General features: G+C 40.4%; 1 protein-coding gene across 1 annotated transcript; it reads left to right on the top strand.

The window, feature by feature from the left end:
• The first annotated feature begins 1,884 nt into the window (after nucleotides 1-1,884).
• On the top strand, nucleotides 1,885-22,057 carry cnot6l (CCR4-NOT transcription complex, subunit 6-like). Its single transcript, XM_061730656.1, has 12 exons — nucleotides 1,885-2,013; nucleotides 4,549-4,670; nucleotides 6,945-7,131; nucleotides 7,887-7,972; nucleotides 8,108-8,197; nucleotides 8,359-8,427; nucleotides 8,964-9,121; nucleotides 9,852-10,006; nucleotides 10,169-10,317; nucleotides 11,437-11,664; nucleotides 12,681-12,883; nucleotides 15,923-22,057. The coding sequence occupies exons 2-12, from the start codon at nucleotides 4,559-4,561 to the stop codon at nucleotides 16,142-16,144; spliced, it is 1,659 nt and encodes a 552-aa protein (XP_061586640.1). The 5' UTR covers nucleotides 1,885-2,013; nucleotides 4,549-4,558; the 3' UTR covers nucleotides 16,145-22,057.
• The last annotated feature ends 18 nt before the right edge of the window (nucleotides 22,058-22,075 follow it).

Below are 22,075 nucleotides of genomic sequence, written 5' to 3'. Positions count from 1 at the left end.
TTTTTCCAAGTAATAATACCAGTCGATTTTTATCAAAAGAAACACAAAAAATATTCACCTATTCTCCAACTGACAGAGTTTTCCCAAAATTCACTTATGACCAAAATACATGACTGTGGTGTGCTATCTGCTCCCCGCATTTTCTCCAACAATTTGAAGTTATATCACATTTGTACTTACTTTGAATTTGGGGTGTCCTAAAATGTCTAATTAAGATCTTCCACGCAATATACAGGACTGTCTCAAAAAATGTGAATATTGTGATCAAGTTCTTTATTTTCTGTAATGCAATTAAAAAAAAACAAAAATATCATACATTCTGGATTCATTACAAATCAACTGAAATATTGCAAGCCTTTTATTATTTTAATATTGCTGATTACGGCTTACAGTTTAAGATTAAGATACCCAGAATATTCTAATTTTTTGAGATAGGATATTTGAGTTTTCTGAGCACTTTAGGACATACTTTGACACTAACTCTCAATTTAATTCCTACTCAACACGGCAGGCCCTAGCCCTACATCCGCCTAAATGTCTGGAATCTAGAAGCCATTTTTTGTTTAGATTTAGAGGTGTCAAAATCGGGAATAGTTGGTACCATATTGCAAACAATTGTAGGTCCCTATCCATTTTCAAAAGTCGCTCAAGAGAGCATTTAATTCAACAATGTAGTCAAGAAAGCTCTTGCTTTTCCCACTGTTAATGTTCTTTTGCACTTCATATTCTGTGTTGCCATTTGTTCAGCATAATACCGGTACTCATATTTTCATGATCATGTCTACAGTAATTTTTTTTATCTTCTTTTTTTATTTTTTTTATTATTTTATTTTCATTCATGTTCTACATGCAATTTTTATGATATATTATTTATTTTTATTTTTATGATTTTGTATCCTCATAACTATTTTGTTAAATGTTATTAGGTGGGGGCTCCTCATAAGCCTACTGGCTTGCTCGCTCCTCCCTGCACAGTTTCTTTTAACTGCACTTATTTGTGTAATGTTATGTTTTATGTTATGTGCTAAAATTAACTAGATTATCAATCAACACGTCCAGCAAATACTCATGTGGTCAAGAAAATTGGAACTTTTTCAAATGCAGTCTCGCTCACTGCCAAAACTCAAAATCTTACCAGGAATATTTGTCTTATTTCTAGTTAAAATGTCTCATTTTTAGTCAAAAAATCTCATTACACTTAAAACAAGAGTCATTACCAGAAAAATAACTTGTTATTTGACCATTTTCACCTGTTTCAAGTAAATTTTCACTTGAAATAAGTAGAAAAATCTGCCAGTGGGACAAGATTTATCTTCTCATTACAAGCAAAACGATCTTGTTCCATTGGCAGATTTTTCTACTTATTTTAAGTGAAAATCTACTTGAAACAGGTGAAAATGGTTGTTTTTGAGTCTTGTCTTAAATGTAATGAGATTAAAAAATGAGACTAAAAATTAGACATTTTAACTAGAAATAAGACAAATATTCTTGTTAAGATTTTGAGTTTTTGCAGTGTATAATAACTAGTGAAATCGATCATGTTGTTCTTATTTGCATTTGTAGTTATTCCATAAATGTATTTAAAAAAACAAACATTTACATTTAACCCTTGAAGCAAAGGTGTGGCGGCTGCCATACCTTGCCATACCCAATTGATGCCCCTGACTAAACTAAAACTAAACTAAAAATAATAAAAGGCTTGCAATATTTCAGTTGATTTGTAATGAATCCAGAATGTATCACATTTTAGTTTTTGTAATTACATTACAGAAAATCACAATATTCTAATTTTCTGAGACAGTCCTGTATACATAGGTGACAATAATCCCCATCTGTAGTAAAGTTGAGCACGGAGGGGGGCGCGCTCCCGTCGGACGGGCACGAGCGGAAGCCACGTTTGTTGTTCTTCCCTCTGTTTCCGAGACGTTCAGGCTCTGAACGGGTTCAAGAGCCGCGTCTGCATGTCTTTACCAGTTCCCTCAATAAACCTGCATCTACCGCCCCCGAATGAAGGTAATTCCGACTCTGAGTGTCGTGTTCGCGCAGCAGCCCCCTCGATCGGAACATTTCCGCGTTTGAATTAAACCCTTAAATCCGCCTCGGGTGTCGCCAGCGCGCCTGCCCGGCTGTCAGCGCGCTGAGCCCGGACACCGGCGTGGCCCGCAGCCGGTGTCCGAGCTCCGGACAGGACACGCTCCCAGCGGGGCTGCATCCTGTACCTGACATGTATAGTTGGTATTAATGGACAGAAATGAAACGGGGACAGGCGTGTTTACCTTGGCGTCAGGTGTGACAGCTGCTGAGCTACTGTCACTTTTGACATTAAGCCTGAATTATGGTTCAGTGTTAAATCGACGCAGAGCGTACGCCGTAGGGTACGTGCGTAGCCTACGGCGTAGTGGACGCGGCGACGCACACCGTACGGTGTGCGTCGCCGCGTACCCTACGCCGTAGGCTCTGCGTCAGTGCCTTTAGGCTGAGTCCCAATTTGGACACTCGCCCCCTGCTCGTGCAGTTGTCGTCACTACCATGTTTTTTTTTTCGTCCTCACACAAACCCAGCAAGCAAAAGCAATAAATGCCCATTGTCTTCAGAGCTTAACCATAATATTTCTGCTATTTTGCCACAAAATCCAAGAGTCAAACATTTTGAAACCAATGTCTGGTAATGTGTCTGTTGTATTTTGTTGTGAATTTCTCCAGATATTTGTGATATGAACGGATGCCAGCAAGGCCATATCTCTGCCTGCAGCTCCTGTTGCTGATTACTTGTGACCCAGTAGTGTGTAAACAGGTTATGTAATACTTTTTCCAAACTTGTGGTCCTCGGCCAACAAAATAATAACAACTCTCTGCACACTTCTCCTGCTCAAAAGACATGCAGTATTACATGTTTTTTAACATGTGGTTTGCATGTTTAAGCTGACAGTAGGGGAGTAAGCTCCTGTTTCCAGCTGGATGTGCTCCCTGCAAAAAAGTTGTCACTTTCAGGAAAAAAATGACATTTGCATTTCCTCTCTGCAAGTATATTTAGTCTAGAAAAAGTTGTCACTTGCATGATAAGTTAACTTTTAACCCCAAGTTATTTCAAACAGCGATACAGATATAAGTCGATGACAAACATGACCGAACAATCTGGTCATTTTTGCTGGTGACATTTGTTTTTGATGCGTTGCGTGTGATATGTCACATGATGTGACCTAAAAGTGTGTGGAGACAAGATTGCTTTCATCGAATCAATGTGAATTTAATTCATCCCGTGAGTCTGAAAACAACAAAAGGCAGGCGGAAATTTCATAGATCAATTAAGCCTTAACAAAACAACATAAATAAATGAATCAATACAAATCCAGGACCTCCACATTAAACATGAAAAATTAACCTCTTAATTTGGCCTCTTTATGACTAAAATTCTATCCAAATCTTACCATAATATTTTGAATAAAGCTGATAACACTAGAACAAACTGTACCAGTAACATAACCTCCTTAACATAGTTGACAAGAACTGGAACGCATAACCTGTCAAGCAAAAAAAAACAAAAAAAAAAAACATTTTGCACAAAAATAAGTTGAATATGTGTGTATTCTTTAATTGTTAGTATGGTTTTAAGCCAAGCACAATATCACAGACACATAGCAGTTCATTAAGATTAACGTGTCAAATGTTAAGTTGTTTTTTTGCTGGTTAAAACTAAAAAGGTTGATAGGATAAGGTTGATAAAAGGACACACTCAAAATAAATGCTTTACCTCTCTTTCTTTTGTATGAATGAGTTTTATGGGGTTAGATGAACTACTGTAATGTGTTGATTAGGACTCTAATTTTAGACTTGTAGGTAAGCTGCTATTGGATTAGTTTCCATGCCCTACTCCAAATAATCCACCCGTTTAGACAAATCCAAAAAAGCAAAGACATCTTTTGTTAAATCAGCCACTGCAGCTTTAAGATCAAGTGTTCTTGTTCTTATAGTCTGTCTATCCCTGAGTTTTTGTTTTTTCTTTCTTTTCCTTTGTTTTTTTTTAAATTTCTTAATATGTTTACTTAAAATAGAGAAAAAAAACTGGATGGCGGATAAGAATATTACTGCTTTTACTTTGTGATATGTACTGCCATACCTAAATAAAGAATTTAAAAAAAAAGATCAAGTGTTCTTATGTCTGCCACCATCACAAAATCATTTCTCCACTTGAATGTAGCTGGCAAGGCCGAAACGAATTCCTTCAAGGGCACGCTGAACCCCATGTAGACGCATTAGGTCAGCGCCACGGCTCTTCAGACCATTGCCAAGTGTTGTCCAGGTGTTTTTGTAGGTGTTTCACACAGTTTGGCTCTGAGTTGAGACTTTCCGTCTCGGTGAGGCCGGGAAATCACCCCCATAGCAGCCAAGTGCTGCTAAATGCTACTCTGACCCACTGCTCAGTTATAGATAGTTACTCACATGAAATGCTGTTGAAATGATCAGAGTTTTTTATGGTTCTTGTGTTCTTTTTAGTACTTTTAAGTTGAGTAATTTCAACAAAAGTTGTCCTCCTTGTGTTGTTTTCCAGAGTAACAGGGATGCCAAAGGAAAAATATGATCCTCCAGATCCCCGTAGATGTTACACCATCATGTCAGCTGAGGAGGCAGCTGGTGGGAAGAAGTCTCACTGGGCTGAGCTTGAGATATCTGGTGAGTCTAAATTATCCCACTGGATCAGCTCCCATTACAAAAATGTAACAAAACAAAAAAAACAGCTTTGAACTCAAGTGGAAATGTGCACCTGAACATATGTAGATAACTCTGTCCGAGCCCTGGTGTCAAGAATTTTTTTTAAATCAATACGGTAATGAACAAAAGGAACGATAGGAGTTCAGATTAAAAAACTTATGACTGATGGTTTTGCGTGCACGTACAATTTGAGAATGCTTCAAAACTAAGTTCATAAATTCTTGTGCTGCGCAAACTAGTTATCAATGTAAGCATGTAAACAAGTAGCAGTGTTGATGGTTGAAGAATGATCAGCTTGCATTGTGGTTTGATAAATAAAAATGAACACTTAATGCACTTTAAATGTTCTGCCATCACATCATTCATGGACTACTGTACAAAAGCAGACGAGTCAACGGTGAAGCTGTAATTAAAGTAATTACCAGTCCCGCCATCCTGCCACGATGCTGCTCGTTGAGGTTGTGAATCTGTCGGGAGTAAAATGGATCTGCAGATCATATAATTACAGTTCTCTTGGCCTCAAACCTTAGGTGTCAGATGGCAAATTAACCTGTTCCCAGTGAGGTCGCCCAGTACCGAGGGAAGATGGCACAGCGAGCTATGTTTAACCACACAAACCAAGACACGGCACACACACATAGCACACCGAGCAAACTGAATAAAAGCTCAACTTTAATCCTCCGAACACCCTTTCCACCGAAGTAACACACACTTCCAGAGGCAAGAAGCACCCTGTTAAAAAAAAAAAAAGGCAAGAAAGCAACAGGCGCCAGGAATGCAGCGACCAGACACTATAACCTGTTACTGGTTCACAGCTTGTAATGTTGTATGGGCGACCACTCTGGGACAAAACCTCACTCAGCCAGCAGCGAAATAAAAGAAAACTTCACCTTCTAGAGCGCATCAAAATAATGAATCAGTTAATTAAACACCATTTTGTCCTCTCAGATTGTTTCTGTTACCGCTAGAACTTGAAACGAGACGACATATCCACTGAACCTCTCTGAAAACGTACAATCTTTTTATGTACTCTACCTGGGCGGTGCTTGCAGGTGCGTAGATTTGTGAATTGCCTGTTTATTTTATTGGCACTTAAGGTTCCATACAGGCATTAATGATCCAGAATCAGTCAAGCTGGTCCTGAGATACGGCCTTGCACAAGCGCCCGCAGCTCTGCAGGTCTTCCCTTGCAGAGCACAAAATATCCAAGAGTTCACCTGATGTGCACAGACTCAGAAACTGTTACAATACATTGACTGTCCTTGGCTGTATTTGTCAAAGAAACACGCTGGTGTAGAATTTTGAGACTGACGAAATCTTCAGGATAGAAGGTGCAACAGGATAATGGAGGGCTAGAACAGCAAAAGAAAAGACGTGAAGTCTCAAGCCTTTCATATAAAGCAGGTTTTATACTTCGGTACCTGGAAAAACCTCAGTAACACAGATATAAATGTGCCAAAGCGGCAAAATTGGGAAGTGTGTCTTAGCATTCATCTTCTAAAAACTCTCAAGGTAGAGGAACTATACATGCATATCTATGTGTCTTTGTAATTCAGGTGCAATCAGACAGGTGTTACCTTTACTCTGGAGGCAAATCTATTCATATTCAGCCTGTAGTTACTGAGAAATACTCGTCTTAGATACCCTGAACTTTTCAGGGGGTCAAACACACCCTCTTCAGCTGTTTGAACGTTAATGATAATCCAGGTGTTCCTGTCGTTTCAGTTTGATTTTTCATTAACTTTTTATTCATACATATTAACTGCATATGGCAGTGGTATCACATCACCACAACCACCCGTCCTTCTGACCCATTAGCACCTAATAGTTAATCAGTTAATCAATCAGCTCATGTGAACAGTCTGCCCACAAACACTCAGCTCTGTGTTTCCTGAGTGTCTCTCCAAGTCACTTTAATTTTGCATCATTCTGATTAATGCTGGTTCAGGTTTGTGCATGTAGGGAAGAAAAACAAAAGTAGTGTTTCTTTTGTTTTTAGTTAAGCAAAGATTTCCCAGACAGATTTATTGTACAGTGGCACAAATCTTGATTTAGAACTGGAAACTCTGGAGACGCTAACTTCATGAGCTCCAAATCTCTTTGATATCGTACACATTTTTGTGTGTGTATGTATATGTATGTATATATATATAGATATAGATATAGAGATGGATGGATGGATGGATGGATGGATGACTGTCTTTTAAGTAAAAGCTGTATTTTTCTTTGGGTTAGGGCGGGTGAGGAGTCTGAGCAGCTCATTGTGGGACCTTACCCACCTAACCGCGCTCCACATCAACGATAATAACCTGAGCCGCATCCCTCCGGACATCGCCAAGCTGCCCCACCTGGTCTACCTGAACCTGTCGTCCAATAAGCTCCGCAGTCTGCCCGCAGAACTGGGCAACATGGTCTCTCTCAGGTAACCCGTCTGCTCGGTAGAGTCTGTGGTTCAGGAGTGTCGAGAGCGGACGCTCAGCTTCACCGCACTCCCGTTGAACCGGCGCGTTGTGCTAAACATGCCTGAGGACGTGTTAAAACCATTTCTAAATGAAGGAGAAGGCGTTTGCGGGAGTTTTGCTGTCTGATTGGTCCGTTCAGTAAAATATCTCTTTAGATCACACCAATGCAAACATCCTGGAAGCTACACATATTTAGCTAACCGAACATATTTGCATAATGCACTTGTGACGAAGTTTATTTAAATATATAGCCGTGTATGTGTTGGTTCTGATTAGACATTCAGTCGTAATCTTAAAAGCTGTCCTGAAGTAAACCTCCTGCTTCCAATTAGTTATGTTTTCTGACGCTGGTCTGCTCTTTTGAAGCTAACATGGAGTATAATGTGTTTTGAGTTTTTACTGATGTTTTTAAGTCCATTCATGCCGTTTACATGCTGAACAGTCATAAAGTACCGATGTAAAATGTGATTAAAACCTGGTGATCAAACACAAAGCGCTAACGTGGCTACCAGTAAAGTTGCCGTCATCAGAGAAACATCTTGATTCAAAACTGACAAAAGAAAAACAACAATGAAAGACAGACACACTGCAACTGAAAGACTTAAATGAGGTGAATTTCTGGGGTCCAAAATGTTTAGATGCTGGTAAAAATGCATCTGTGACGGGGAAGATGAGTCTGGAGCAGCTTACTGAAGGTTTCCCTTTTTCTCTGCAGGGAATTACTTTTAAACAACAATCTTTTACGAGTTCTGCCTTATGAACTTGGGAGGCTTTTCCAGTTACAAACTCTGGGTCTAAAAGGTAAGACTTCTACCCCTACCCTGATTATAAAAACACTTCCTAAACCAATTATCACAAGTCTTCATCGATACCTTCGTAAAAGACTCCCTTGTTCTGCATGTTTATATTTAATGCATATTTATGTGCGGTTTTCAGGAAATCCTTTGTCCCAAGACATCCTTAACCTGTACCAGGAGCCCGATGGAACCAGAAAGCTTTTGAACTACATGCTTGACAATCTAGCGGGTAAACGGTCCACTTCACCCCACCACACATCTTTACCATGTTTAACAGAGTTTACTGTAAATGTGAGCGTTGTGGATCTCTTACAGCAGCTGCATCATCGTGATGAACTAACTCCAATCTTTATTTTGCTGCTGTTTTTGTTTTTTTGTTTTTGTTTCTAGTGCACCCAGAGCAGCTGCCCCAAAGACCTTGGATCACTCTCAAAGAGCGAGACCAAATGAGCCCCACAGGTTAGTCTTCTGCAACATTTACCGCAAATTACATCACAAACATCCAAGTCTCTCACAAGGACCTTTTTTTTTTCTTTTTTTTTTTTTCTTTCTTCTTCTTCTTTCAAACTCAAAGGACATGGAGGTCCTTTAAGTCCAGAAGTTTTGTGGTATGTTTGCAACTTTGCAAACCTAAATGAGCTTTTTTGACAGATGGGGGTTTTCCCCTTTTAAATCAAGTTTTTTTTTAAAAGTCTTTTTCTAAATGTGCCATCCTGAACTTCAATACTAAATCACCCTCATCATTCTATAGTCAGCTTGTCGGGACATGCCCTCCTGGGATGATTGTTTTCTACTTGTTCATAGTCTTTCCCTCTGTAGAATGGCGTTTGGAAATTGACCTGATGGACCAAAATTGCTTCTGTAGGATCCTACAGATGTTTTTCCTCCTTGGAGTTGTGTTAGCACGCAGCTGGAGGCTCTGGACGTGATCACACATGCTGGTGATAGGGTAATGAAGTGTTTAACGCCCTTTTCTACTTCGGTGTTCCCTGCAGTCGCGTTCACGGTCATGTGCTACAACGTGTTGTGTGACAAGTACGCCACGCGACAGCTGTACGGCTACTGTCCCTCGTGGGCCTTGAACTGGGAGTACCGGAAGAAGGGCATCATGGAGGAGATCACCAACTGCGACGCTGACATCATCAGCCTGCAGGTACGGCAGACTCTGCCATGAACACCAAACACGTGAACACGTGAACTTCTTTGATACTTATGAAATATTAGGGCCTACGAGCTGCTAATATTTTAACATCATCACATATTTGGACATATCAACTAGGGCTGAAATATGAATCCATTTTAATGATAATCACTATTCTAACCGATACGATGAGCGAATCCCAAAGGTTGCAATCATTCATGCTGCTGTTGTACCACAGGCAACTATTGTTTTATAAAATCATTTTATAGTGAACTAAAACTGTATCTGTCATAACCACCCTCAGTTAGATGTCTTCCTAAATCTTTTTTTCTTACTATCGTCATTTTTTTCATGCATAGAAAGGGTTGATTTGAATCACTAAAATAGTTTATTTGCAGTAATGGACATGAAAACACTAAGACTGCAGAACTGAATCTTTTTTTCCTTGTTTTTCTTTTTTCAACAAACGCGTAACTGAAAACACGAATGATCATGAATATTTCACTTCACAATATTTCCCTCGGCCAGGCAAGCTGGTTGTATTTAATTCCTCTTTGTTTAGTTAAGCCAACATGACTTATACCTGCTCGTAACTCTGTCCAACCAAGTATTTCCTCTCCGGATCAGTTCATGGAAACTTGTTTGGACATTCATCGCGACAGTTTTTAGGTTCTGTACGGTAACAGTTCCTCTCTCCTTGATGTGTTGATCCTGATATGCGCTTTCTTGCGTCGGCCTGCAGGAGGTGGAGACGGAGCAGTACTACACGCTGTTTCTGGAAACACTAAAGGATCGTGGCTACGACGGCTACTTCTGTCCCAAATCGCGTGCCAAACTGGTTTCTGAACAGGAGAGGAAACACGTGGATGGCTGTGCGGTGTTTTTCAAGACGGAAAAGTGAGTTTTACTTTTATACTCTAGGCGACGCTGAACAAAAGCCGTTTTGAAGCGGACCGTGTCCACGACGTAGCGTTCTTTTATAGGTGAAATTACTTTAAACACAGGCAGGTTCACGAAGAGCTCATGAAAATTCACGCTGCTTTGCTCATGTTTCTGCAGGTTCACTTTAGTGCAAAAACACACGGTGGAGTTCAATCAGGTGGCAATGGCCAACTCCGAGGGCTCCGAGGTCATGCTGAACAGAGTGATGACCAAAGACAACATCGGAGTGGCCGTGCTGCTGGAGGTCAACAAGGACGTGTTCTCTGGTAAGAACAACGCCTGAATAATCCTCCCAAGTTAATCCTCTACAGTGAGACAATAAAAAAAGCACTGTGCTGAAATCCAGAGTGATTTTCTTTCTCAACTAATGAGCTGTGATTATTATACACCACTTTAATCAAGGAGTCAATGACTGTAACTTCATTGTTTATTACATTTCGCATCGAAAACTACTGAAAAAGACCAGTCACAAGTTCACAGAGCTCAACACAGTATCTTCAGTTGAGTAAGCACCTAAATCAATTTCTTATTAAAGTGACTTCCTGTTCAACGATTAATGAATAAAGTAAGTGCTGCAGCTTTATTTGAAAATTTTACATCATTTTCTAACTTAATGCCCCAACTTCTGTGCAGTTAAAGCGCTTGTATATGTTTTTACTGACTCTCATGGCTGTGATTAAGCAAAACCAAAAAAATAATTTTGTTTGAAACGACCAGTCCAAAATGCAAGCGATATCTGTTTAAATAAGTTTATCTCGACTGCAGTAGTGGATTTGTACCACAAGGTGTCACTATTGTATGTAAAACATAACAGTGACTAAAAATGTTCCACTTTTTTCATATGCATGTTTTTTATTGTTGTTTTTAGTTATTGTTGTTATTGTTTTAGGAGGAGTGTTGCAAGATGAAATAGTGTTTTGTTATTTGTAGAAAACACTTCTATGGTTTATGGTCATTTAATCCACCTTGTTGTTAATGATTCTAATCAGACATGATCCATTTTGTAATAAACGTTTTTAACGTGGTCAGCTGTGGCAAGCGGAGCCATTTTTCTCCACGTACAGTAAAGTTATCTTTTCAAGGTTGCTTTAGCTGTATGTAATTAAGATTTTGAAATTTCACCCTTTTTTAAATTATTATTATTTCACTGTCATGCTAATGACGTTTCTAAAATTGCATCGGTTTTTCTGTAACCGGAAAAAATAAAAACATGCCAGGGTTTACTTGAGATTTCCTAAATGTCTTCGTCACAGGTTCTTATGTCCTGAAGAATTTTTTTGTTTTGTGTGTTTTTGCCTTTTTTTTTTTTTGATCCACCATTTAACTGGCTGGATGTTTGTGCTATGATCCTCTTTTTTTTTTTTTTTTAATCATCTCTGGTTCAGGCATGAAACCGCAACAGGAGCGGCAGCTGATCCTGGTGGCGAACGCCCACATGCACTGGGACCCAGAGTACTCGGACGTCAAGTTGATCCAAACCATGATGTTCCTGTCGGAGCTGAAGAGCATCGCTGAGAGGGCCTCGGGCTCCTTGGGGACTGGGTCTCCGACCTCTGACCCCTGCTCCATTCCCATCGTCCTGTGTGCTGACCTTAATTCACTGCCTGACTCGGGTAACAACTGTCTCTATCGTCAAGAACCTCTGTTGAGACTTAAAACTCATAGTCCTTCTCGTTGAAATTGCTGAATAAAGTAGAATTTAATTTTCCGCACAGTTTATTTCAAATAAATAGTTTATTCCCTTTTAATAACTTTCCATTTGGGCCACTGGACAATACATTTGAACTAGTGATGCACCGAATGTTCGGTTACCAAAATAGTTTGGCCGAAAATAGCAAAAAAAACACTTACGGTGTTAAGTGGAAAAAGTGGGGAAAAAACCGAACAATTAATAACAGCGTGTGATGACGCAATCAAACAGCGAACAGCGTGGAGTGAGGGGCGAGCGGTGTTAAACGCAGCAAACATGTCAGCATGTCAGCTCATTACTTGGATGTGGGGAAAAAGCAGAGGACACGAGAAATGATCCAGGCTGAGTTGGATTTGGGAAAGCCACTTGGTGAAGGAGACGGTCATGGGACGCACAGCGCAGGAGATCGGGGAGAGAGCGCAGAGAAAAATGGCCCGTACTACTTATGCGGTACGCGAACCCTTACTGTCTGATATGTTTGACGAGATCCTCCAAGAAAATAACCCAGATTTTTACAATTATTATACAAGGCTTCAATGCGGAGATCAGCCTCGCCCCACCGCAACCCGATTACCGGTAATTGGATTTGAACGGAAGAAAATGAAAAAGGATTATGAGCAAAATAACAATAAGTACAGTAAGACAAATTGTGACAGGCGGGTATTTCACTGCACATTTATTTGATTTATGCAAATGTGAAAAAATTTGCAAAAAAATGAAAAACTGCGAAGAACCATTGTTCGGTATTATTCGGTATTCAGCCAAGTGTTTATTTTTTTTTTTTTCGGTTTCGGCCACAAATTTTCATTTCGGTGCATCACTAATTTGAACATTATTTTGTGTATCTTTTGTGGCACATTGCGGAGAATCCAGAGCTTTTCTGGATCAATGCTGTTCTCCGGTTGTGCAGCACTTCTATATTTTGGTCCTTGGGTCCAGGTGTGGTGGAATACCTGAGCAACGGCGGAGTGGCCGAGAACCACAAGGACTTCAAGGAGCTACGCTACAATGAATGTCTGACCAACTTCAACTGCAACGGCAAGAACGGCAACTCGGACGGGAGCATCACTCACAGCTTCCAGCTGAAGAGCGCCTACGACAGCAATCTGATGCCTTACACTAACTACACGTACGACTTCAAGGTAGGAACGGATGACTTTCCACTGCTCCCTGAGTTATTCTTGTTGCATTTACACCCTGACATTTTTTTTCTATTGTGATCATTTGTATACTTACAATATGCAAGACATCAGAAGTTACAGAAATGTGAAAAGATGCAGCAAGATCAACATCTAATCAACAAATCCCAAAAGTACATGTACAATCTAGGGTCACACATTACACTAGACATTACGGTAACTGTAGGCTGAAGGACCACCAGCTGTTTTGAGTAGCTAGAGGGACACTATGATTGATTCATTGATTGAAACCTTTATGGAGAGTTTTGGAGAGCAGTTTCTGAGATATTTGGGCCTCAGCCTTAGTCTCAAAGCATGTTTTTGGTTGGCGTTTACAATTGACCCTCTGTCAGCTTTCTGATGGGTCCCTGACTGACCAATCAGAAACATCATCCTCCGTTGCTGCATCCGGGTCAGAATATCCGGTTGGACAAAACAGCCGTCTCTCTCGTTCACATCAGTGGAAAAAGCCTAGTTTTTACCTGCCTTGTATCGAAATTTAAATCACTGGATCATTTTTTAAAACTTTGTATTTGTAAAATGAACACTTGTAGTGTTGTGAGGGTGCAGCGTATTTTTATCCCCAAACTGGCAGAAATCCGACCCGTACTTCCAAAACAATGTCAGCTCGGCAGCAGCTACAACCGCGAAAACCTTTTATTTATTTATCTTAAAATGGTTACGCGGTAGTAAAAGTTGTAAAAGTGACACCTGCTACCCAGAGAGAATCACAGGAACACATTTCATCCCAAAACCAACGGTAAATTACGAAAAATGTCTGCTTTGGATTAAGCTACGTGGACGGGCACACCTTCCACCGTGCTATCTCATCAAAATATACCTGAAGTGTTCTTTTTTTTATTCATATATAGTTGCTGTTTATTTTCTTTGATCCAATAATTAGAAATAAAATGATGTAAAACCCTGTTTTTACAATTGAAGTGGACGGGAGAGACGAGAGTCTCTTCTCTGTATGTAAGAGCCAAAATGACTGTTCGGTTGCTATGGAGCAGAGGTGTTTGGATTTTCCTACACTTAGGTGATTGCTTCGGGGTGTGGTCGGATGTCATTTAACAGATGTGGGAGTAACCAATAGGTAATGGGGGTGAGGGGTTTTTGCTAAGTTTTCTGTTCGTCGTCTTTTTTTTTTTTATCATAGTCATTCTTAATTACCGTCATTCTTCACCCGTAATGGTCGTAGTTAATTGTTTGGAAAATAAATACAAAAGCAGAAGTGGGGGTCATTGTGGCTTATTGAATATGCGTCACAGTATAAAACCTTCTCAGCCATCAGCGACTGTGTTGTGGGATCGAAGTCGCTGCGCTCGCAAAGACGCATGCGTGCGCTCACAGGTGTGACGCTCACAGGTGTGACGCTCCCACCAGCGGACAGAGAGCACCTCAGAAACACATACACAAATACAAATATCTGTGTTTTTTTTTTTTTATAAAACCTTTCAAACTGATGTCTTTAAAAGAAACATGAACACCATCATTCAGTTAAGAAGTGCATTAAGTTCAAATCCACAGCCTAAAACAGGCGACTGATGACATCATTACATGAAAAGTACTAATACATGTAACTGTTACATTACATGTAACTAATAATACATGATTAAACTTGTTGGCAGCTCATTTTGTCGACGATGTTGCTCAGCACTCTCCTCGTAGTGGTAATGTTTGAATCGCGTCGGCCACGGTTTCGGATGACTCGTGCTCGTGCAGCTGTTGTGCAAACGCGTGGTTCTCTGCGTGCTTCATCATTGCTACCAACTAATCTTCAATGTGTTTCAGGTTTAGTCACAGCTTTTCTTTTTTCTTCTGTGGATAACCACAGAGTTTTTATAGCAGTGTAAATAAAGGAATCAGCTCCTTAGATGACTAATTCATAATTACAGAACTAAATGACTCAAGCTTCACAGTCCGAAGCAGGTTTGTGCGTCTGTTAGTGATAAAACACCCCCATGCTGAAATCACACTGATTGGATGAGCTGCATACAAACACAAACTCAGACCTTTGCTTTAACGACTGAAAATCACACTAAATGTATGTGTTGTAAATGATCTTTCCTTTTAATTTGAGCTTTCTATTTAGACTTAAACGAGATACAGCCGCACTGTGTTAATGGAAAACTTCGTCATTGTAAGAAAAGGGTTTATTACAGGAGTTAAAGCGCAAAATCAATAAGTCTCATGTGTGGACATTAAATATTAAGTTCCCGCCAACAGCCAGTTTGCTTAGCTGAGCACAAACATAAATATTTGTACCTTTACAGATGATCAGACCACAGATTCAATATTTGATGGGATAATTTTCCAGAGTTATACTCGTTTATAGTTACTTTACATAAACTGTTAATTTAAGAAATCATTAATGTGTTATTTGGTAGAACTCAGGACGCGCACTTTTCTCGTAATATTGGTATCCATATTGATGATGAGTCTTCACTTGAGAAAGTCGGTTAACTTCAATATCTTAGATTGAATAAACCTTTTAAACGTTGTAATGTTTTATATTTTAGAAATATCTTTTTTTTAAGCTTAATTTAAAGGTTGATAATTTATTTACTTCTTAAGTCAAATAATATAATTTTTCAGCTGATTTTGAAAAAAACCTCTGACTTTCATTCGGTCCAGAACTGGGACAGGTTTTTATTTAAGGTGTCCACCCCTATTCCATATAAAACTTAATTTTCTTAAATGGCTTCATGGCATTTTCACGGGTTCACTTCATTATAAATGTTTTCATTTTATGTTTCTCTTATATTTGTAACAATGTCTGGTTCAAATATGTTTTTAATATAGACTCATTATATAAGTAGTAAAGTAAGTTCTAGCGAAGGGGTGAGCCGGAGAATGGTCGCTCAAGCTTTTTTGTTTTCATGCATTTATCAAGTCTTGTATGACTTTCATGTTTTGCTCTTTCATTTGTGCTTCAAGACTTGAAACATGTACTTTTGTCGCAAGACTGTTTCCAAGTTGACGTCGTCTCCGTGTCTGCAGGGTGTCATCGACTACATCTTCTTCTCGAAGACGCACATGAGCGTCCTGGGCCTCATGGGTCCGCTCGACAGCCAGTGGCTGGTGGACAACAGCATCATCGGCTGCCCGCATCCCCACATCCCCTCGGACCACTTTTCCCTGCTGGCCCAGCTGGAGCTGCACCCTCCCCCGCCCCACCCGCTCAACCCGCTCAATGGGCTGCACCTGCCGGTCCACAGGTAGTGCAGCCTGAGAGAGCCCCACCTCCCCCAGCTTTTAAACACTGTCCCCACCCCTCCAGCTTTATACAGGACCCTGTACAGTTTACCAGTTGTGTAACACTCAGAGGCCATGTGACCCTCCCCCCCCCCCCAAAAACCCTGCCACACCAACCCAGAAGGAGTGAAGTATTTGCCCCATTTCTTGCTCCTTTTTGTGTCTTTGCACATCTTTGTTTTATTCATTGCCCTTAAACACACAGCTCTATACCAAATGTTGGGCCTAGGTCTAGGTTGAAGTTCTTGAATTAAATCTCCAAAGTTAATTTTATTTCCTTTTGCCTTAGATCTGATCATGAAAGCTCACAGATCGTAACACGGTCAACTGTTGTGACATAAATCCACCACACAGATGTCAGCAGATGGGCTGACTTTCATTTAAGTTTGAAATCGAGACTTGCGGCGCGTTGACGATGGTACCGGTGCACAACGGCGTGCATGTTGCGCTAAACTCGCAGACCTTTACAGACCTGGAACCGTTTTTTTTTGTTTTTTTTGTTTTTTTTACTCGCACATTGACTGACAGCTATAATAATAAAAGAATCAACACTACAAGCAGCTGAATCTAGGTCATCAATGCTATGTGAGGGTGTGGAGAACTTGTTTACATCTGGTCCTTATTTTAGATTCTGATGAGCCAAAAGCCATCCTTGCTTAATTCAGTGAAATGCGAGGATAGCGAGGAAAACAAGGATTTTTTTGTTGTTTTTATTTTAAATATTAAATAATATTAAAAGTATGAAGTTATCGTTTTAAAAATGTAGTATTTGTAATGTGGGAAGTGGAGTATGAAATTATCTCAAGTCACATCAGAGGTAATATTGATAGTGCATTGCTGTTTGGAAACTATGCAACTGTCCCGTGCACTAGTCTGATAGCTACCGGATTGTTCGGGATCATGTTGCAGGTCCAAACTAAAGAGAAAAAACAAAAAGAAAAGTGGTCACTTTACAAACCATCTTGCCTGCTCGCGAATCTCAACCTGAAAGCTGCCTCAAAGTGCTGCACGAATGTTAAAGCTGCTTCGTTCATCTCGTCCAACCGGCAGATGAGTTTCTAAAGGTCCGTACCGTACTCGTTCAGCTGATGTGTCGTTCATTTTCAGGGATATAAATGCTCGCCTCAGTCCATGTACGCGCTCTGTAGTCGAGAATATGCACCTCGTGAGGTTTCTGCTGCTCTGTTCTGCAGCAGAATTATACATTCAGGCCAGATGAGTGTGGAAATCTCACAAGAGCCAAATTACCAACCAAAGTAGTCCCCCGACTTTGTTCTGATATGAAATGTATTTGAAGTATGTTTCATGCCATTCAGAGATTATGCTATTGTTTTTTTGAACACCAGTGGTCTTAAGAGATTAGTGTCGTGTTTCCCAACATCCGACTGGCCAAAGAGTCGCCCCGCAACAAGAGAAGGTCTGTGTTCTCATGCCAGATGGGCAAAATAAGAAAAGTCCTGTGAAGAATCAGTTAGTGACGTCTCATCGTGAGCCAAACGTATTTAACACGAGGCTCAGCATGACATTGATTGTTAAAGCGTGTTCATGCCGGATTCCTGCATGCTCTAAACTTTTAGATGCTGGTAAACCAGTTGCCCGTTATGTAGGTTGTAACTCGGGGTGATGCCGTGCATCCAGCAGCACCGACGCACTCAACAGGTATCCAACCTAACACGAAAACTCTTGTTGGGAAAATCCTTTGAAGCGCAGGCAACACATGACGTTCTCGTATGGATCCCATATATTTGTGCATTTTTGTTAAAACACCTGAAAACACTGTTGCATCAATTGGGGGAAAAAAAGTCAAAATGTTTCAAATATGGTGCACATAGTTTAGAAAATGATGGCTTTCCCAGATGCATCATGTGTTCTTGCTTTCAGGCTCTGCGGAGAGCACAGCTAAACGAATGCAGCGAGATCAGATGGATACTGGCACCGTTGCAGTCTGCATCTCAGTTTTCAGTGCCAGTGCAAAATTAAAAAAGCAGATTTTATTACCCCATTGTGAGAATATAATGAAGTCCACGTTACGGGTAGTGGGATGTTATAATCTCATATTTCATGTAAATGAGAGATTATCACTCTAATTAAGCAATTTAGCCACACAAACGGTAACAAGGGGACGTGGCCTGTAATTAACAACCAGAAAACCTGATTATCTGCTTTGTACAGCGATACGATTCAAAAGAGTCAGGAATAATACAATTAGACGAGCAATACCAGGGTAACATTTCTTAACACTTAATGCATCAGAAACCTCTGTAATACCTGCGTACATCCTCAGTGTTTTACATATCTGGCGCATGTCACTCTGCAGCGTCTACAAAACCCAGAATGTTTAGGATGGGATCAGTTAGAATATTAGCTCTGTTGTGTATTTGAGAAGGAAAAGCCATCATTTCGGGGATAAAAAGTTTCCGTACAGTAACTGATCTGGCCTGAACAGCTGGACGTGCAGCGGCGGCTTAGTTTCAGTTGCACACGCGACCTGACGCTCGCGAGTCATCCTCCAGCTCTGCTGGAGTTGATCTTTGAGCATTCTGAGGCCCATACTTCACTCCTGAACTAACCTCACAGGGTTTTCAGATTTTCGTACAACATCTGTACATACGTGAGACTGTCTTTGACGACGGGGCGTCTTTCACATCTGTGAGGGGGATGTACCATTCTCCTGAGGAAAAAGGGTGCAATTTTGGTTTTGTTTAGTTTTTTTTCCTCTTAAATCAAAGATGTACTTGGTGTTGTAATTCTTTCTTTGCCCGGTCCACTAAGATTTCATCTGTGAATACCACCTTCACCTGTCTGACGGTCCCACCGAGACCAGCCGTCTCTTTCCAACTTTGTTATTGAACTACGGGCATTTTCTGTCTCTAACATGCAGTCTTTCAATTGGTTCTTTGTACAATTCAGTATTACCAAGTTTTTGAGAAACAAGATAAACGTTGTAGATTTAAAGCAGTTTGTCTTGAGGCTTTTCTTTCTCAAGGATCATTTCAAGGCCTTACACGCCTTGAAATGATGCTTCATCCAAATATTTTATCCCCTTTTCTGTTGGACATTTTGTTCTTTTCTTTTTTCTCTTTGAGTCCTACAGATAGCGTTCACATCTCTCATCAGGCGAAACCCTCAGCCACATTTCTTTATTATTATTATTATTATTATTATTATTATTATTATTTATTCCACCAACATCTGACTATCATTACCAACGTGTTGATTTCGTCTCTGTAGAGTGCACCTCATGTCCTTTTTCTACAAACAACGTGCCTAGTTTGTACACTTTGTCCGACAGCAGCACTGCCCCTGAGACCGAGTTGCTCAGAGACCGGCCCAGCACCGTTACCCAGCCCTCCTTCCAGCCCTCCAGAACCACGTTTTGGGGGTGCCATGGGGAGGAATTAAAACTGAGGAATCACTGCTTGCCTCAGCCTGGTGTCATATTTATTTTTCTTAATCTAACCACTTTTTTTTTTTTTTTTTTTTTTTAAATGTACCGTAGATAAATCTTCCCCCGTTCCTAAGTGCACACTTTTTGCGTGTTCGTGGTTAACTTCTCGCGAGCTGTTTTGCTACCTTTGTTGCATCCACTTCCTGAATGTAAAGCTCCCATCGCTCTTTTGTTTCTGGGTCACAGTTGGTTTTATGCTCGTCTCTGACTGATTTTTACAATAATGTGGGGGCTGCTCTCCGTTGGGCCGATGCAACGCCCGGGAATGTTCACTTGAAAAAAAAAAATGCATTTGACGCCTTTAGCATTTGGACGAAGCATTTCTTGTTGAACGTGTTGAATTTGAAGGAACATTGTGGAGTTAAAACAACTTTAAATCTATGGTTAAATGGTGAAATGACCTCTGCTTCCATAGAACTGGATGAATATGTGTCCTTTTCTGACAAAATGGGCGTTTCTCAGAAGAAAAGGTCACAAACGTCCCTGCTTTTGCATCGAGTGACCAGCATCAGGTGGCAGAGACCTGAAGGAGATGTCTGCACAACACTCCTTTTCTTATAAACCTTCTGCACATTTACAAAGATCAAACTACTTCAGTTTGTCTGCACTATTACTTAAGTAGAACAACGTCTTATCAAGGACTTAATATAGTAATTTATTTAAGTGCTTTCCTTATTTGTCACTTTGCTGCAAAAGCATCTTCCTTTTCAACTCCAAACTGCTTCAATTTACAATATTTTGGTCCCTAGACATTTCTTTCTACAGTCCTTGCTATCCAATACTAGCCTTGGGGTTGCTTTAACTCTCCAATGTTCCTTTTAAAGGGTGATTACAAAGTCTCAAAATGTTTTCTTCCCAGTGTATGAACCTGTACGTGAGAACAGCTGAAGCAGAAAACAAATGCAAAACTATTTTCACTTTTAAACATGCATTTTGTAATCATAAAATCCTGAGACAATATTGTTAACTTGCTGCACAGTTTTATTTTGTTGGTGATTTTACAGGAATCAGGAATCACTGTTAAATTCAAATGATGACAGGTGTCGTAGGCTGCCGTCTCTGGATGTGTCGCGTAATAGCATTTCTAGAGAAAATATTCAAGCCTCTCAGCAGCCTTGTGGATCTTAAACCACCAGCAGCCACCAGCTAAGGTGCTACATAATTCCTCAAAAGGATTTGAAAGAGCTTCACTCAACACCTGTTGAACGCGGTGCAGGTGTAACAGAACTGCACTCAACACCTGTTGAATGCAGCGCAGGTGTGACAGCTGCACTTAATACCTGTTAAATGCAGCGCAGGTGTGACAGAGCTGCACTTAACACCTGTTAAATGCAGCGCAGGTGTGACAGAACTGCACTTAACACCTGTTGAACGTGGTGCAGGTGTGACAGCTGATTTTAAGTTGTTGAACGCGGTGCAGGTGTGAAAGAGATTCACTTAACACCTGTTGAACGTAACGCATGTGTGACAGAACTGCTCTTAACACCTGTTGAACTCGGCGCAGGTGTTCGTGCGGTTGTCGACCGATTCCAGGTGCATAGTTCCTCAACACAGGGGATTTAAAATTCAGTCAGCACTGGAGGCAGGAGGGAAATACCTGCTCTAGAGGAAAACTGGCAGCTTTGTGACTAGCTGCTGACGCTACACGGGTCAGGTCATGTATCCTGAAAGCCAAATTTTACACCTGCATAAAAAAAATGTAAAAAAAAAAAAAAAAAAACGGGAAGAAACTGCAGCTGCATGAGATGCAGTTCACGAGTGGATGTTTTCAAACGCAGATGGTGGTGCTGACGTTGTTTTAATACAGATGTGTCCTTTCTAGAGGTCCTGTTTTAATATCGAAAAAGGTTTATTTTCCAAATTAATCTGAACGCACCGCAGTGTTCAAATCCCCCAGCCACTCCCTGAAAGGGGAACATTTGTTTTAACTAAAAGTATTTACACAATTATATGAAATTCCAAATCAGACCAAAGCACAAACGTTAAGATGTAAGATCTGCTTTTAACAAGAATCCAGAATAAAAGAAGACGTGCCTTTTTGTTCATGAATCCAGATTGAGTAGTGGTGATTTGAACCGCCGAGAAACCCAAAGAAACACATCTGAGGAGTTTGTTTAGGAAATTAGGTCTGATGAGAGATGAAACAACCACCAACCTCAGAGCTTCAAAGATGAGCAGTGGAGGATGTTTCTTGTTATGAAGGTCAAAAGGCGACTGCAAAACAATCCACAAACAATAAAAACAGATTGTGCGATGATCCTCACTAAACGAGGACTTCCACAAAGGACACATCTGTATTTTATTTATTTTTTATTTAATGAGCATTTAGATCTCAGTTAAAAACCAAACACGCTGAGCAGCACTTGTATTGTCTCTCCCCACTCAGTTCTGTCTCTCCCCACTCTGTGTAGGCAATAAAATGTCATTTTTGAGGGGTGTTTTTCACTTGT

Source organism: Cololabis saira, chromosome 9 (assembly GCF_033807715.1).
Source record: "Cololabis saira isolate AMF1-May2022 chromosome 9, fColSai1.1, whole genome shotgun sequence".
NCBI lineage: Eukaryota > Metazoa > Chordata > Actinopteri > Beloniformes > Belonidae > Cololabis > Cololabis saira.
Note: the sequence above shows the minus strand (reverse complement) of the source record. Positions and strands in the feature narration are given on the sequence as shown.

Coding starts and splice junctions, on each gene's coding strand:
- cnot6l (XM_061730656.1), top strand. CDS start 4,559: ATGCCAAAGGAAAAATATGATCCTCCAGATCCCCGTAGATGTTACACC. Junction 10,007..10,168: donor GTGTTTTTCAAGACGGAAAA/GTGAGTTTTACT, acceptor ATGTTTCTGCAG/GTTCACTTTAGTGCAAAAAC. Junction 12,884..15,922: donor ACTACACGTACGACTTCAAG/GTAGGAACGGAT, acceptor CCGTGTCTGCAG/GGTGTCATCGACTACATCTT.